This window comes from Pteropus vampyrus, unplaced genomic scaffold (genome assembly GCF_000151845.1).
Source record: "Pteropus vampyrus isolate Shadow unplaced genomic scaffold, Pvam_2.0 Scaffold178, whole genome shotgun sequence".
Lineage (NCBI taxonomy): Eukaryota > Metazoa > Chordata > Mammalia > Chiroptera > Pteropodidae > Pteropus > Pteropus vampyrus.
Window position 1 is genome coordinate 695417 of NW_011888959.1, and position 15853 is coordinate 711269.

Here is a 15853-nt window from a genome sequence, read left to right on the forward strand (position 1 = left end):
GTCCGCGCTGTCCATCGGGGCACAAACCCCGTAATGGGGAACTCTGAGCTCGGGGCCTGCTGACACTGCCCACAGCGCCTCTTCGGGAAGGAGATGAGATACAGTGAAAGACCCCGCCCACGGTCCTCACTTCCTTTTTACCAGGATATGTAAAACGATTACCTCTGGACAAGAACAGAGAGCCAAGTACCCACCCCAGGGCACATCCATTTGCCATCTGCTCCCCCCACGATGCCAGTTAGAATACTTTCCAAGCACGACCCACTGCCTGAGCTGAAGGCGTGAGAGCCGAACTAGGGAGCAGCGAGGCAGGCGCGGGACTGACCAAGTGCTCCAGCTTCCTCCTGCGGAGCGGGGGCTGCTCCATGAGGACCGAGTCGGCCAACACGTTGAGCGTGACCTCCACGTTGCTTAGCACGGAGTGCAAGGGCGCCGCGTCCCCACTCCCGCCGATGCTGCTCAGAGCTGTCTCCACGTTTTCAGACCAGGCTATCTGGGCTGACAGAACCACAAGCTGGGCCTGAAAGACACGAGACACAAGATCTCAAAGGGTCACTTTAGAAATCAGCTGGTAGCTTCCTTTGGCCCGTTCCACTTCTAGTCTACGTTACCTGATATTTGTCAATCCAAGTGATGTAGGTATTGGGGTCAATTGAAGTTGCTTTACCAAAAATCTCAACTTCTGTAACAGACTCAGCCAGGAGCTTAGCCAGAGTGACTCTCATCTCCTTTTCTACCAGCGTGAGCCATTCATTGATTTTGGGATGCTCAGTAATTGACACAGGAGTTTTAAACATAACCTGAAATAAGTAAAATTTAAAAATTAAGATGCACACAAATGGGAGAGAAGTTTTCAAGATCACAAACACCACCCGAATACCTCTTCTCCTTCGCGGGATGAAATGCCCAAGACGACGGAGTTATCCTCGTTCAGAATGATGCTCGAAACCCCAGCAAACATTTTCTTGAAGTGTTTCTGTAATTTAGCTACATTCTTGCTGTTTCCAATGATTTCAAGCAAATCTTCATCACCCACAAAATAGAACCTAGAATTAAAACAGCATAAGTTCTTAGAATGTTACATATACACAAATAATGTGCATTAAGGGAAAACATCAAATTATAGAAAGTGGACGAGGAAGGTGGCAGACATTTTCTATCCGGCCTGAATTCAGATACATCCAAATTCCTCCCAACCCTCAGCAAAACATACAAATTTATTTATCAAGACTTTGAAGATGAATTCCATACGTTTTATGTCATTCACCTTACTACATGAACTCATTTTTTAAAAACCTGTGTGATCTATACTAGGCAAACTATTGAGAAAGGTGGAAAAGCCACTTAGATAATAATCAGAGCCAAATTCTTTTTTAACGCCTACAGCACCTGGTCTTCCTAGGTGGTCTCCCATCCAAGCACTAACCAGGCCCAACCCGGCTTAGCTTCTGAGATCAGACAAGATTGGGCACATTCAGGTTGGCATGGCTATAGACCAGAGCCAAATTTTTAAGAGATGTAAGCTGCCTGGGAATGTGGATGAGATTTTAAATGAAGCTTAATGAACAAATCTGAGGTAGAAAATTAAGAACTATTCATTATAATTAGGAATCAGTGCATGAAAGGGAAATGGTATTCATTACGAGTAACGAAACCCTCGATGTCAAAAGTGACCAACACGCAGGCCCAGAAGGGAGGGGGTTGGGCTGAAACAGAACATTTCAGTAAAAGCGAAAACAACACCTACCTGGGGAAAGATGAGCGCTCTCTTTCCAGGTATTCTCCCAGTGCTTTCTGGATCTTTCCTAGAAGGTCCGCCAGTCTCTCTAGAGACCGTTGCACCCCCTGGATGTTGAGAACGTCCATCACAAGTGGAGACTTCGACACCTTCTTCATCAGCGCCAGAAACTCCGTGCTGATACTACAAACCAAACCCAAGTCGAGGTCAGCCTTGTGCGAGGGGAGGCGCGCAGCCCCGTGCGGTCCGGAGCCCTCGCGCCCCTGGCTGCAGGCCTCACCTCTGGAAGCGCTGCGTTTCCACAGGCAGCAGGTGCTTGATGTCTGCACTGCCTGTGAAGATGCCTTCCAGGTAGACCCAGCGCCTCTGGACGTCAATCCACACGTCAAAGAGGGCCATGATGCGGTTCAGCTTGTCTTCCCAGCTCAGGGCGTCCTCCTCGAAAACCTAGCGGGCAGACGTAAGGAAGAGCTCGACTGCTACCCAGAACACATGTGCCAAACGCACTGAAAAACGCAGACTAGGTCCGTTGAGTTAACTGGCTCATGTTCTAAGTAACAGGCCTCCGGTAACGGCAGTCGGAAGGTACTGCGGGGCAGGGGAAGAAGCTCTGATTGGGGAGGCAGTTTCCCCAACGACAGTACCTTGTAGTATGGAGAGAGCTTCATGGCGGAGACACTGTTGATGTGCTCTTTAACCTTGTTGAAAAGGTCGTCCCAGCCACGAATCAAGCGACACTTGTTCTGATAATTAACCAAGTCTAATTCGTACGTGTTCCACACTTCTCGTATCTGAATTAAGACCAGAGAGAGGCACGCTATTGCTGTGTGGGCACGCACCAGCTACATAAGCAACCAAGTTACAGGGACAGAACGGACCACAGAGCTCACATCGACTGACAGTCTGAAACATGACATGAAAGTGGCCGTCGGTCCTGTTTACCTGCTTCAGAAACTCTTCCAGGGCCATCTCCCCTTGCGCCACGAGCAGCACATCCTTGACTACAGCTTCGTTCTTCTGCAGGTCGACGTCCCAGATCTGGCCGAGGGTCAGCTCAGAAACAACCCAGTTAACATGGAGCCTCTTCATCAGCTGCTTCCAGTGGCGGTCTTTCAGCGCTTCAGACTTCAGCTCAATTACCAGCATGTTGATCTGTGGGGAGAGGAAGAGAGTCACCCGGAGCCGCTGGGTTCCTAACGAACACTCAGGACTGCAGACCTCGTCACCCACCTTTAGGTAACCTTTCAGAAGCCTCTGGACAAATTCATAGGATGCGTATTGCCGTAATCGTGCGGGGAAGTTTTTCAACTGGTTCAAGAGACCATCTAAATTTTGTCGAAGCTGTTAAAAGAGATACAAGGTGACACTGAGTTTGCCAACATTCCTTTAAACGTTTTAAAAAACGGTTTCAAAAGAACTTTTATATTAGGCTGGATGAATAATAATGTAGATGGCATGCGGACTGTTATATGACATTTTGTGAATTCCCAACATAGTTCCTTGTTTGAAAAGTTTCTAAAGACCATCTGTAACTTAACGCATGAAAGTACACACACCCCTTCTTTATTTAAATTTTTTTACAGCGAAGTCCTTCATTTATTTTATTTTATTTTTTTATTACGGTGACACTGGTGGACGAAATCCGTAGGCTTTGCACCTGCCCATTTGACCAGACGCACCTTCCGGGGCTGCACGGAGACCCATGGCTGCTCCTTCATCTGGTCGATCTGCTCCCAGACCTTGGAAAGCTCTGACCACACGCCTTTGAGGTCCTGCAATTCTTCTAAGGCCACCTGCGGTTAAGAGTAGTAAAGCAGCTGAATTTTGGAAATGGAAGTCATTTCAGAGTCCAGCGAGGACACTGAGATGGCCCGGGTCCAGGGCGGAGTCAGGACGAGGAGCCGCGTCCCTCCTCCCCACCCCCACGGCCCGCACCTGGACGCGTTCCTCGCTGCCGCTGAGGAGCCCGGTGTCCGTCAACTCCAGGGCCTCCTTGGCCTTGGCGCACTTTTCGCGGTCATCCTTCAGCCTGCCGAACTTGCCCTCGTAGATGGTGAGGGCCTGCAGCGCCTCCTCCGGACGCAGGGTGCCCTGCAAGAGTCGGAGCGCAGAGCATGGCAGCGTCAGGCCTCAGACAGACGGACACTGGCGGGGACCGGCAGGGACAGCCTGCCGGGGCTGATTCCCTGAACGTGTCTACGTGTGTGAACGTTCAATAGGACGTGCGCTTCCGATCTGTGCGCGTTACCGAATGTAACTTTTACTTCTGTATTTGACATAAATAAGAAATATAACTGAAAAAGGCGGAGCACCTCTCAATTCAGCCATCTTCTCATGAAATGCCTTGGGAGACAGGAAGAGTCGGGACAAACTTGGGCCTGGCTCAGGCCACTCTCGATCTGATGGACATGGCTCTTGGGGACTGCCGGCCACACCCTCCCTGACACACACACAGCTCTTAGTTACCGACAGGTGAGTGAGAAACAAAGCTCTGTTCTCACTGGAGACAGCCTCTGCTCTGGCATTAACTGTTTACATACTTCCCTTCCACTTTAATAACCTTTAAGAATGACGTGAAACATCGATTAGAACCTGAACTGTAACACGTTACTAGCAAGGTGAGGCAATGAGAGATTCACGTTCTGGTGACCCGATCGTGCCTACTGACGAACTCACACACTGACTGCAGCTGGCATTCTGTGGAACCTATAGCACTGGCACTAGCAAAAGCAGAGACCTCTCCTTGAACCAAAATTAAGCACAGAGAAGAACTTCTGCGCCCAGCAGCACAGATAGGGCTGAGGGTGGGACAGAGCGGTGGCCGGTACATGACGGGAGCTAAATCTGCCACCGGGCCTGCTGCGGAAAACCTACGTCCGCGAACTACACCACCAGACCAACGTTCAGGGCATTCTGGCGTCTTCCCCTTTTCTCGTCTAAGCTGATGCGCGCCCAAGTACAGGCATGGACTCCGCCCAGCAACCAGGCATGCCGTTACCTCCTTGCTGGAGCTTCGCTGGCCCCTCGGCCAGACCCCTTCCTGTCCCCTCAGGATATCTGCATGACTGGCCAGCTCCCCTCCTCCAGGGCACCACTTACACAGTGCCTTCCCTGGCACAGCAGGACACCTCAACACCCCTCTTCCACCCGGCCCTCACCCTCCTACACGGCACGCGTGCCCATGACTCAAAATACACGTTTTCCTTGTCCATTTCTTGTCGTCTGCCTCTCCCACTGGAGCATTCTGCACAAGGGCAGGGGCTCTCTTTTGTTCACGGCTGTTCTCCTGATGCCTACAACATAGTCTGAGCTCGATAAACACAGATGAATCAAGAGAACTGGAGATGGCAGGTTCTGGGTACAGGTTTAATACCTGCAACGTCAACGAGAACCTGCTCCCTCAAACACAGAGCTGCAGCAGCAGTGTGGGGCTCGGCCTATGTCCCTGAGAGAGCAAATCCAGCTTTTGAGTGTGGGCATGCCGAATAAGAGGATAGCTTAAGAAAAGGACAACTTCAACGTGTAAAACCATCTCCTGACTTAAGGGACTATCATGACCAGTTCTGGGGAAATAGAGATCTATTAGCATTCATATTTTCAAAGAAACTATCTGTAAGTACTGCTTTTTTAATTACGAGAGTCCTCATGACTAGAAATCTAAGCCACAGCGATGCTTTTTAAGTTTGGAAGAAAGACACCAGGTGGCACTGTTGGCCGAGAAGCTCGTGGCGCACAGAGGCCAAGACTCACCTTGACGGGCTTGGTCTTTTCCCAGTCGGTCAGCAGGTCAGTGGTGCGGCTCTCCACGGCCCGGTCCTCCTGGACGATCTTCATCTGCAGGTTTGCCACCTGCTGCTGAATGGCAGAGTCCTTCCGCCGCATGATATCATTGAAGGCCCCCCACTCTCCCTCGATGTTGTCGATGTAAAGCCAGGAAGGCGGGAACTGGAACCTCTGCTTCTCCAGCAAGCGCTGGCCATTGCGGTAGAGCTTGGGGAGTTAGAAAGCAAAACGAAGGTTTTTCTCTTATGACAATAATGGAAATAGCGTCAAGAGTCTCATAGAAGAGAAGACTCTGGGGCTGCAGAACACAGAACATCAGTATGTCTCTCTTCTCCAGAAACCCCTGGTCCCGAGCACTGTGGTCAGAGGCAGCACCAAGCGCTGGCCCCAGAGAGGAGCTGCCACGCTGGGGCCACGCTCCACCCTGACTCCAAATTACAGAAAGGAAATTCGGCTGGAAAACTTGAAGATCAATTGAAATACAAAATCTTAAAAAACAGAAGCAGTGGCGCTCAAGCCTCGGTGTGCACGGGACTCCCTGGCAGCGCATTTTAAAACACAGAGGTTCAGGACACCAGCACCGGCACTTTCCCAAGCACTTCCAGCGGTGATGAGAGGCCTCGGTGGACCAAGAAACGCCGCGTGAAGGGCTGAGGGCGAGCCAGGGCAGGTGCAGAGAACTGCAGCTATGCCTAGAGCTCACCTCGACTTGTTTCTCAAACTGCTTGATCTTCCGCTTCAAAGACTGCACGTAGGTGATAAAGGTCACCGCGTCGGAGGTGCTGGCTGTATCCACTGAGTGCTGCTCCAGCTCCTGGCGAGACTGTTCAGAGAGAGCACAGGATTTCAGCTTGGAGCCCAGGTTTACCGGCAGGCTCGCTGCGCTGGCAAATCCTGCCTCCTCACCTTTGAGATCTGGGAATGGAACTCTGTCATGTTTGAACCGAGCATCTGCCCAAATTTGCTGAGAACCTCCTTATGCCAAGAGTCATACTTCAAGTTCACCTTCGACTGCACCTGCAGGTGAGTGAGCACACGACAGCAGATCGTACTGCTTTCCTGCTGGACTTTACACTTTGACTTCATTTTAGTCAAATAGCGGTGCTGCCTCTACAGCTACCTCTCGACAAGACAGCGAGCTCACCTTGCCGTAATCTATAACTACCGGTCCGAACTCTTTCTTGGTTTCTGCGTTGTCAAAAGTTCCTCTGGCCTTCCTTATCTGGACCAAGAGAGCCTGCCACTTGTTGAGGTCCTCCCCTAGTCTGTTGTAGATGTTTTCGGCCTGCATGTCCCATAAGCACTGGTACTGAAGCCAAACCTGCAGATGACGAACACAGCCAAAGAACACAGCTTGACTTTTCATTTTGTAGAATATTTATGTATTGTTTTCACATTCTGTTCAAAAGGTTCATGTTCATTCATCACTGTTAGAAAAATTCTCCCTTCAAATTCGTTATCAAAAAATGAAATCTACAATTCTCCAAAGCAAAGTTAATATCCCAGACTCATTCTGTTTACTCTTTGCTTTAAATAGCGACTCATACTTTAAATTATCTAGCGAATCATGTTACACATAGTAGAGACCTGTTAGTTCCTTGTTCATTGTATCTCACACTTCTCGGCGTCTGAAACAGACCATTCTACATACTTGCATGAAAACCGGGGCAGGCCCTCACCTTGACGTACTGCTCGACTTCGGTCACGATGCCCATGACCGCAGAGTAGGACTCTTCCAGGGCAACCGGGCCATCAGGCATTCGTGTCAACGCGTTCCGGTAGAATTTCTCTTCCTCAGTCAATTCGTAATGTACGCCCACCTAACCAAGCAAAGCCGGTTGGAAGGATACAAAAACGTTAACCTCAGAGTCACCTCTCACTTATTAACCAAAACTGAAAAAAGAGCTTACAGTAAAAATGGCATTTGAGGGATAACATCCAGTTACCCCAGGCACGAGTAATCAGAAAGCTACTTATATTCAACTCGCCAAGCCCGTAAAAGACCAGATCGACCACGAGGTAGAAAACGTGGCATCGCCACTGGCACAGTGCGAGCAGTGAAGGAGCATGCCCAGACGAAGGAGAGCGCACAGCGCCCGCAGCGGACCCTCGGGGGGCGAACTCTCATCCGAGAGGGGACACTGAAGGCAATGTCTAAGAACGTGACGGTACCGTGACCAAGGATTTACACCAACTTGGACGGTGGAACTGATGACCATCATTTGTTTCAACAATGTGAGTGACTGTTATGTGCCAGGCATGGTTGTGGGTACAACAAACAGACAAAAACCTGTGCTCGCGTTGACTTACGTTTTATGGGAGGAGAGAGACGATTAAGAAAAACGCAAAGTCTACAGAATGTCAGATGGTGCGAAGGACCATGAAGCAGCAGGGAAAAGCAGGGCAGGGAGCACGGAGAGGAGAAGGCTGTATTTTAAGCGGGGAGGTCAGGGAAGGCCTTGCTGAGGAGTGACATTTGAGCAGAGACCAGGAGGAGGGAGGGAGCCATGTGAATATCTGTCACCAGGAAGTCCGAGCGGAGCCCAGCAAGTGCAAAGGCCCAGGGGCAGGGGGTCTGCCTGGCACATTTGAGGACGAGCAAGAGTCCAGCGTGTCCAGAGCAGAGCCAGTGAGGGGAGAAGCAAGAGCTGCAGTCAGAGAAGCTACAAGCAGGCTCTCGAGGGGGGCCCAGCAAGCCAGTGCGGGACGGGGCTCTGATGCTGAGTGGGACAGGAAGCCATTAACAGGCCCAAAGAGCAGTGGCAGAGTCGACATACAATTTAAGACTTATTCTGGCTGCTGTATTGAAAACAGACTTTAGGGGACAAGGCAGACAGAGAGACAAGTCAGGAGGGATTTTTAATGATCCAAGTGCAGGACGATGGTACCTAGCAGTGGACGTGGTAAGAAATCACGGTGAGTTTGAGGACAGAGACAATGGAAGTCAAGGATGACGCCATGATTTTGGGCCCGAGTGGGCTGAAGGGGCGGGGGAGGAAGACCAGCGGGGAGCCACCTTGAGGAAGGGGGACTGGAGAGACACGTTCAGTTTGCGGCGTCTCTCAGACCGTCACGAGGAGATGCCAGGAGGCGGCTGAGAGACGGGCTGGAGCGTGGGGTGAGGCCAGGCTGGAGATGTGAACACGAGCTGTCGGCACACGGCGGAGCTGGAAACCGACAGACCGGATGGCACGCGGCGCACGGGGGTGGGGCGGGCACTGGACATCGAGAGGCCAGGAGGAAGGGGTGCACGAGAGGACCTGGTCAAAAAGACTGGCCCGCGAGGTGGGAGGCAAAAACGAAGCAGGCACGCCAAGCGAGAAAGGTGTAGCGAGGAGGAGGGAGCGCACACAGCCCATCAAATCCTGCAGCTGACATCTGCCCAGGGCCGAGAGGCCACACACCAGCAGGGTGGAGCCTGTGGACACCGAGCACACGGTCCTGGCGGAGCAGCCGTGCAACTCCAGCTTCGCCACCAAGGGGAGCAGAGAGTTAGATGGTCTGAGGGGGACGGGGACAGGAAAGATCAGAGGAAGGGGGACAGGTGCTGAGTGGCAGCGAGGCCATGGAGCACAGCGGGGGTGGGGGACGAAGAGGGAGGCTCAGCGCATTAAGTGTGGGGATAAACCAGAGAAAAATGGAAAGAGGAACGTGGCTGGTTAAAAGCAGAAGAAATATGACAAGAAACATCCTGAACACGGCAGACTCCCCGAGGGGCAGGAACCACTCACGGCTCCATTCCAGTTAGGGGACACCGCCAGGGCCTGGGCCAAGCGCCGCCGAGACCGCAAGCCCATGGGCAGTTGCTACCTCAGAAAAAGCTGAACAGAACCGAGCTTAAGTTCAAAGTTAAGAAAGGGACGGGCTTCGTAGCGGGACCGCCACTCTGGAAGAGCTGTGCAGGCAGAGGTCGCGGGTCCGCTCGTCTGAAAACCACGGGTCCGCCTGGAATAACACGGCCCAGAGCTTTCCTTTTGCTCTGGAAGTACAGTACTAAGAATGTGCTATATGTAAGATTTGCTTCACAAAAATGCGGTGGGGTGTGGAGGGGAACAGAAATGAAACAATCAGCCCCATGTGGATAAACGAAGTGCGGCGATACGAACTCATCTGATTCCTGCTACCTTTGTGAACGTTTGCAAATTTCCATAATTAAACGTGGGAGGAAAAAAGCAGCAGGACTTAAAACTCTCAGCGGAATGAATGGGGGGAATTCCTAAGAGACGACTGAGACCAGGGCTGCAAACACAACTATTTAGAAAAGTAACTAATGGGAAAAAGTGTCAGGTGCACAAAGCTTCTGCCAGCTTTCCCTTAGAATGCCGAGCCTGGAGTCCGGCGGTCTGAAACGGCACACCGAGGGCTCTACTCAGAGGCCTAGGGGAGAGGGGGTGTCACAGAGCCCTAGGGGAGGCCTGGCCGCAAGGCTCCTGAAGGCTCACCTGGTACCTCTGACTCTGGATCCTGGGGAGAGACAGCACGATCATCTTCCAGGCGAACATTTCCTGATACAGCTTGTACCTGCACTCTTCGATTGGTGGGTTCAGATAGATGACCTGATTGGTGATTCTTAGCTCATGCACCACGTTCTGTAAAAGAAAGATTTCACATCTTGCTCAGCAATTTATTTCAAAAAAATGCTTTTGGTGCAGAACGTTGACTTTAAATTATTAAATTGCTTCGGTCTGCACCACGAGGCCATCATTTCCACTAGACACGGTCTCTGTGATGCCACGACTGTGGTCTGCGGCCCTCCCCTAACTGTTAAAAGCCGGAGGACAGGCATCGCTTAGGGTCCCCTGGAGTGCCCTGGCTTGGATGAGCAACAAAGTACCACCTGATGTGACGTGCCTGGTGACCTCAGTATTTTAAAGAGTATGCTCTGGGGATAAGTATCTGTAATATTCAAAAATGAAAACATTTTTCAAGCATTAAGAGAAAAAAAAAGAGAGAGTAAAGTCTGGGTAGGAAAAAAAAGCCAAATGTTTCTCTCAGATCAAAGTGTTTACCTGCAGCTCTTTCAGGCTTCTGTTTTGCGAGAATTTTTCAGTAATAAATACAGCACAAGCACGATAAACTACACACAGCAAACGCAGGGCTGATGAATTACTGCAGCGTGGACACCTTTACAGCCACGCCCACGTCAGGGACAGGGCCTATTCCAACTAACAAAAACTTCCAGAAAGCTTGCTAGGCTCTGGCTGACGCATTCTACGCACAAATGGGAAACAGGTGGCTTGGGGACAAAGACTGCAGTCCAGTGTGTGGCCGCTGTGCTATTACTGCACTCTCCCATGAGCCCTCGGTTTAGATTTTTGTGAAAACAGTGACATTCTAGTGTCACGGTCTGAACTTTCGCTTGTAGATTATGTTCACTCTTTGAAATGATTTCTTGCACAAAGGCTTAGAAATAAGAGAACTTTTCCCAGGGTGAATTTATTTTGCACTTTTAGCAACTTGCTTTTGAAATAATTTGACTTATAGGAGAGTTACGAAGAGACCACGAAGAGCTCCCACATACCCTTCACCAGCCTCCGCTCACGTGAGCACGTAACATGGCATAACCACCACGACTGAGACGTTACCGCCGACGCAACACTACTAACTACGACGCGGGTGTGGGCGGACTCCGCAGGAGCTAACCCGGAACCCGAGCTCACAGTCAGCCGTCGCAGCTCGGTTCTCCTCTCCAACATGTGACATTTCTGTTCTTCCTCGCCTTTCCCTCGTGACCTTGACACTCTGGGAGAGTACTGGCCCTCGATCTGGGTCCGTCTGATGTTTATCTCGCGGCCAGCACGAGGCTGGGGGATCTGGGGAGGACGACCGCACCGCACACGGTCCCCGGGCGCTGCAGCCCAGGGTCACCTGGGCGAGGTGCCTGTCAGGTTTCTCCGCCGCGAAGCGGTGTTTTCACTGGTATTGAGGGGAGAAGTTTACTCACGTGCAAATCAGACGCCATGGGAAATACTCACTTTGATCTTCGGCTCTCCACCAGGCTTGTGACTAACTTGTGGCGCGTCTGTGTCCATGTCCACTTCTGCTTTATCTTCAGCTTGTCCAAGAAGCACCTGGGTCCAGGCTCTCAGGCCGGCTTGTAGGCGAACGCCCAATATTCTTTCAATCTACAGAGAAAGTAGTATTGTAGGACAGCGATTCTTCCAAAAGTTAGCTCACAGAGCACATAAAATAGGAAAGCAGAAGTTTCAGGTCAAAGATAGAGTTACTAACTACAACCCTGCCTACCCACGCACTCTCTCCTCTCAGAGCCTCATGTCCAGCACTTTCTCCCAGCCCCAGGTAACTCGTCTCCCGTGTTCTTCGCCTGCAGGTTGAGTCACCAATCGTCCCGACTCATAAGTGATAAGGAGACTAACATAGCAGATGCAGTTATGGTCTTGATATTTGTTTAATACAACAGAAAATTTACAAAAGAAAAGCATTTCCCTGGCAGCCTCAGAGATAAAACTAGAAAGTAGATTTGGAGATTCAATTATTGTTTTTTCTTTGTATTGAGGTACAACTGACAGTATGTTAGTTTCAGGTACAACACAATGACTTGATATTTGTATAGACTACAAAACGATCGCCACAAAAAGTCTAGTTAACATCCGTCACCACACATAGTGGCCATTTTAACAAGTAAAGAACAGAGTCTTCTTTCTGATCTAGAAGGAGACAAGTAAATTTCCTACACATAGGACATCCGTATATCTTTGTGAAGAGTCTGCTGTGGGCCATACAAGCATCCTGGGAAAGCTGTGAGAAAAACCATAGACTTTCAGTGGATTCAAGAGAGTTGGGTCTGTTAGCATTCACTGTCAGTGTCCCACTGTGTGGCTGCACTGCAATTCATTTATCCATTTTAAAAGGGAAAGAAAGAGAAAACCTGTGAACCACACACAGCTTTGGAACTCACCAACTACCACCTGTCCACAGAGCGACCTCGGCCATGAAATATCCTCTCCCCTGAGCCTCCCCAAGGATGTGCTCCCTGATGTGCACCCTGCGCCCCCTACCCCCCGGGCAGCCACCTGGGGTGGCAAGGATGCTTCTCTCTGACACACCCTCACGCACACCTCTAAGAGGTATTCGTTGTTGGGTATTTTTTTAAACTGGGTGGTGGAGCGGGACAGAGCTATCAGAGAAGGATGCCTGGTGGGGAGGGCCAGGAAGGACAACATAAACTGTTGGAGGAGCAGGGAATGGCAAGTAGGAGGTTGTCACATGCCCAGGAAATAAAGAGCACTGTCTCCTCCCTCACAGCTCACTCCGCCAACTTGGAACAGACCGCGTATTGCCAGCATCACGGTTCAGCTATTGTTGGTTAAATGAGATTTCTGAAGAGAAAACTAGACTACCGCTGACAACTTCTATAGAAAAATGCTTTTTAACGACAGCCTAATGAGCTTATGAAGCAGGATCCGCGCCTACACTGACAGTAGAAAAATGCAAAACACCACCAACGAGCCCCAGACCTCACCTCCATATCGAGCTTGTTGACCCAGATGGGCAAATTGGAGTAGGAGTGAAGGTTCAAGTCGTCCACGGCCTTCTGGACTCTGTTCAGGATCTCTGAGAAAGTCTTATGGTCGTACATGCAGGTTTCTAAGGAACGGACTTCCAGGTCTATTTTTTCTTCAATGATCAGCAGATCATCCACCTAAAGGAAGGGATATCGAATATTGAAAATGCCCACTCACTCTGTCCCTTAAGTTTTATGCACATCCTTCTCCATTAATTAACAAATGCTCGAAGCGGAGAGGTTCTTCCATAAACAGCTAATCCTATTTGTTGGGGTGACAGGGAGGGGAAATGTATGGGACAACCTGCTTCCCCCCTCACTCCCTCCAGCTCACGAGAGGGGTGACCTCTGACTGAGAAGCCGGGAGCAGGAAACAAAACGTGTGCTCGTCACCAGCGCCCTCTCGGTCCCTGGGAGCCGGCCGGCCTGACACTGTCCGACTGCACTGCGGCCGAGGGAGGACGTCTGGGTCTGGGGGTGGAGCGGGACAGAGCTATCAGAGAAGGATGCCTGGCGGGGAGGGCCAGGAAGGACAACATAAACTGTTGGAGGAGCAGGGAATGGCAAGTAGGAGGTTGTCACATGCCCAGGAAATAAGGAGCACTGTCTCCTCCCTCACAGCTCACTCCGCCAACTTGGAACAGACCGCGTATTGCCAGCATCACAGTTCAGCTATCGTTGGTTAAATGAGATTTCTGAAGAGAAAACTAGACTACCGCTGACAACTTCTATAGAAAAATGCTTTTTAACGACAGCCTAATAAGCTTATGAAGCAGGATCCGCGCCTACACTGACAGTAGAAAAATGCAAAACACCACCAACGAGCCCCAGGCCTCACCTCCATATCGAGCTTGTTGACCCAGATGGGCAAATTGGAGTAGGAGTGAAGGTTCAAGTCGTCCACGGCCTTCTGGACTCTGTTCAGGATCTCTGAGAAAGTCTTATGGTCGTACATGCAGGTTTCTAAGGAACGGACTTCCAGGTCTATTTTTTCTTCAATGATCAGCAGATCATCCACCTAAAGGAAGGGATATCGAATATTGAAAATGCCCACTCACTCTGTCCCTTAAGTTTTATGCACATCCTTCTCCATTAATTAACAAATGCTCGAAGCGGAGAGGTTCTTCCATAAACAGCTAATCCTACTTGTTGGGGTGACAGGGACGGGAAATGTATGGGACAACCTGCTTCCCCCCTCACTCCCTCCAGCTCACGAGAGGGGTGACCTCTGACTGAGAAGCCGGGAGCAGGAAACAAAACGTGTGCCCGTCACCAGCGCCCTCTCGGTCCCTGGGAGCCGGCCGGCCTGACACTGTCCGACTGCACTGCGGCCGAGGGAGGACGTCCGGGTATGGGGTGGGTCGACAGCAAGCGCCCCGGCTACAGTCCTCGAGCCACGTCGCCCGGCCAGCTCCTTCAGCACTAAAGCTCCCGCTCTGTCATGTCAGACCCCTGTGACCGTCCCCTCTCCACTGGTTTCTAAATGCGGGGTGTTATTAATGGCCTCCCTGGAGCCCCGGCCCTATCGAGAGCCCAGTGCGCGAGACGGCTCCTCCCTTCCAGCTCGCGTGGCCTCACTCTCTACCGACTGATCGCACGCCTCCTGCGGGAGAGCTACGTGCTGAGTGCGCTGTCACCAGGCGCAGTTCGCCCTGAGCCACGAGGGTTCTGGGAACCCACCTTTTCTTGGAAGTTGAAGACAGTCTCTGCCAGTCGCTGCACGTACGGGTCGAGTTTGTAGGATTCCCACACCAAGGCAATGCCCTCCGCGATCAGGGCCTGCACCTCCTTTTTCAGGCCCGCCACCAGCAGGGAGATGGTGTTGCGCTCCTCCACCTTCTCGCAGGTCCGCTCGTACGTGCGGACGCTCTCGATCAGGGAGATGGCGAACGGGTAAAGCTGGTTTGCTTGATGAGCCTTGTTCACAATCGCCAGTGGGACTCGGAAACCAAGCCATTTGAGGTTTCGAACTTCTTTCGAAAGCGTAATGATCTCGGGGAGGAAGTTGACCTTGAGCTTGAGGACATTTCCGGATCGGCCCCGAACCCGAGTGCTTTCAATGGTGAAGATGCGCCCCGAGACGCCCAGGTTCCGCTGCTGCACCTTCCGGGCCCAGTCATCGAATATCTCCTGGGTGTTGAGCTTCATGCGGAAACTGTCGCCGTCCTGCTTCAGCTTCTGCCCTTCCACGTGGTTCTCCCAGCCCTTGCCCAGCACGTCCTCCACGCGCTTCATGTAGGCTGTCAGCTGCCTGTCGATCTGCTTGGCCCAGATGATGGAGCCCGACACGGGCGGGAGGTCGCGCACGTGGCTCATCTTGCACGCCTGGCTTTGTGGGTACTGGACTTTGAACTTGTCATGAAGGGACTCGATGTCGTCCTTCACGCGCTGGATGAGCTGGGTCTGGTATTCCCGGATGGCCCCGCGGATGTGAGGCCGGACGAACAGCGCGTTGAACCGGGAGAAGATCCTGAACATCTCGTTGGCGTTCTTGGCCGTGCCCAGCTGGTCGCGGAGGCGGGCCGTGATGCGCGTCTCCACCCTGTCGATCCTCTCGTCGTACCGCTTCATCGCAGCCTCCCACGCCTCCGTGCCTTCTTTGGAGACGTCCAGCCCATCCACCTCCTTGACGTTCTCGTAGGCGAGGTTCACCTCCTCGATGGCGTTCGCGTCGGCGGCATCGAAGAGAACCTCAGCTACTTTCATATCCTGGGGTTCAGGCACCTCTCCCTGATTCTGCTGTGCAACCGCCGTGACCTAAAAGAGAGGGTTCGTAACAAGAGGTTACCGAATGGAGACTTGTGTTT

At 51.5% G+C, this 15853-nt stretch overlaps 1 protein-coding gene and 1 pseudogene across 1 annotated transcript in view; both read right to left on the reverse strand.

Moving 5' to 3' along the window:
* Positions 1–15853, reverse strand: part of DYNC1H1 (dynein cytoplasmic 1 heavy chain 1) — a 76590-nt gene that overhangs the window by 35655 nt on the left and 25082 nt on the right. Inside the window, exons 9-26 of the mRNA XM_023537135.1 lie at positions 13885–14064; positions 11497–11646; positions 9964–10110; positions 7201–7341; positions 6666–6842; positions 6428–6538; positions 6225–6344; positions 5489–5728; positions 3674–3829; positions 3418–3531; positions 2969–3079; positions 2681–2890; positions 2383–2529; positions 2019–2185; positions 1748–1921; positions 881–1046; positions 612–800; positions 243–520 (exon numbers count right to left, since the gene is read on the reverse strand). Of these exons, the coding sequence (XP_023392903.1) occupies positions 243–520; positions 612–800; positions 881–1046; positions 1748–1921; positions 2019–2185; positions 2383–2529; positions 2681–2890; positions 2969–3079; positions 3418–3531; positions 3674–3829; positions 5489–5728; positions 6225–6344; positions 6428–6538; positions 6666–6842; positions 7201–7341; positions 9964–10110; positions 11497–11646; positions 13885–14064 (2978 nt within the window). The remainder of the gene's footprint in view (positions 1–242; positions 521–611; positions 801–880; positions 1047–1747; positions 1922–2018; positions 2186–2382; positions 2530–2680; positions 2891–2968; positions 3080–3417; positions 3532–3673; positions 3830–5488; positions 5729–6224; positions 6345–6427; positions 6539–6665; positions 6843–7200; positions 7342–9963; positions 10111–11496; positions 11647–13884; positions 14065–15853) is intronic.
* LOC111746208 lies at positions 1378–1496 on the reverse strand (annotated as a pseudogene).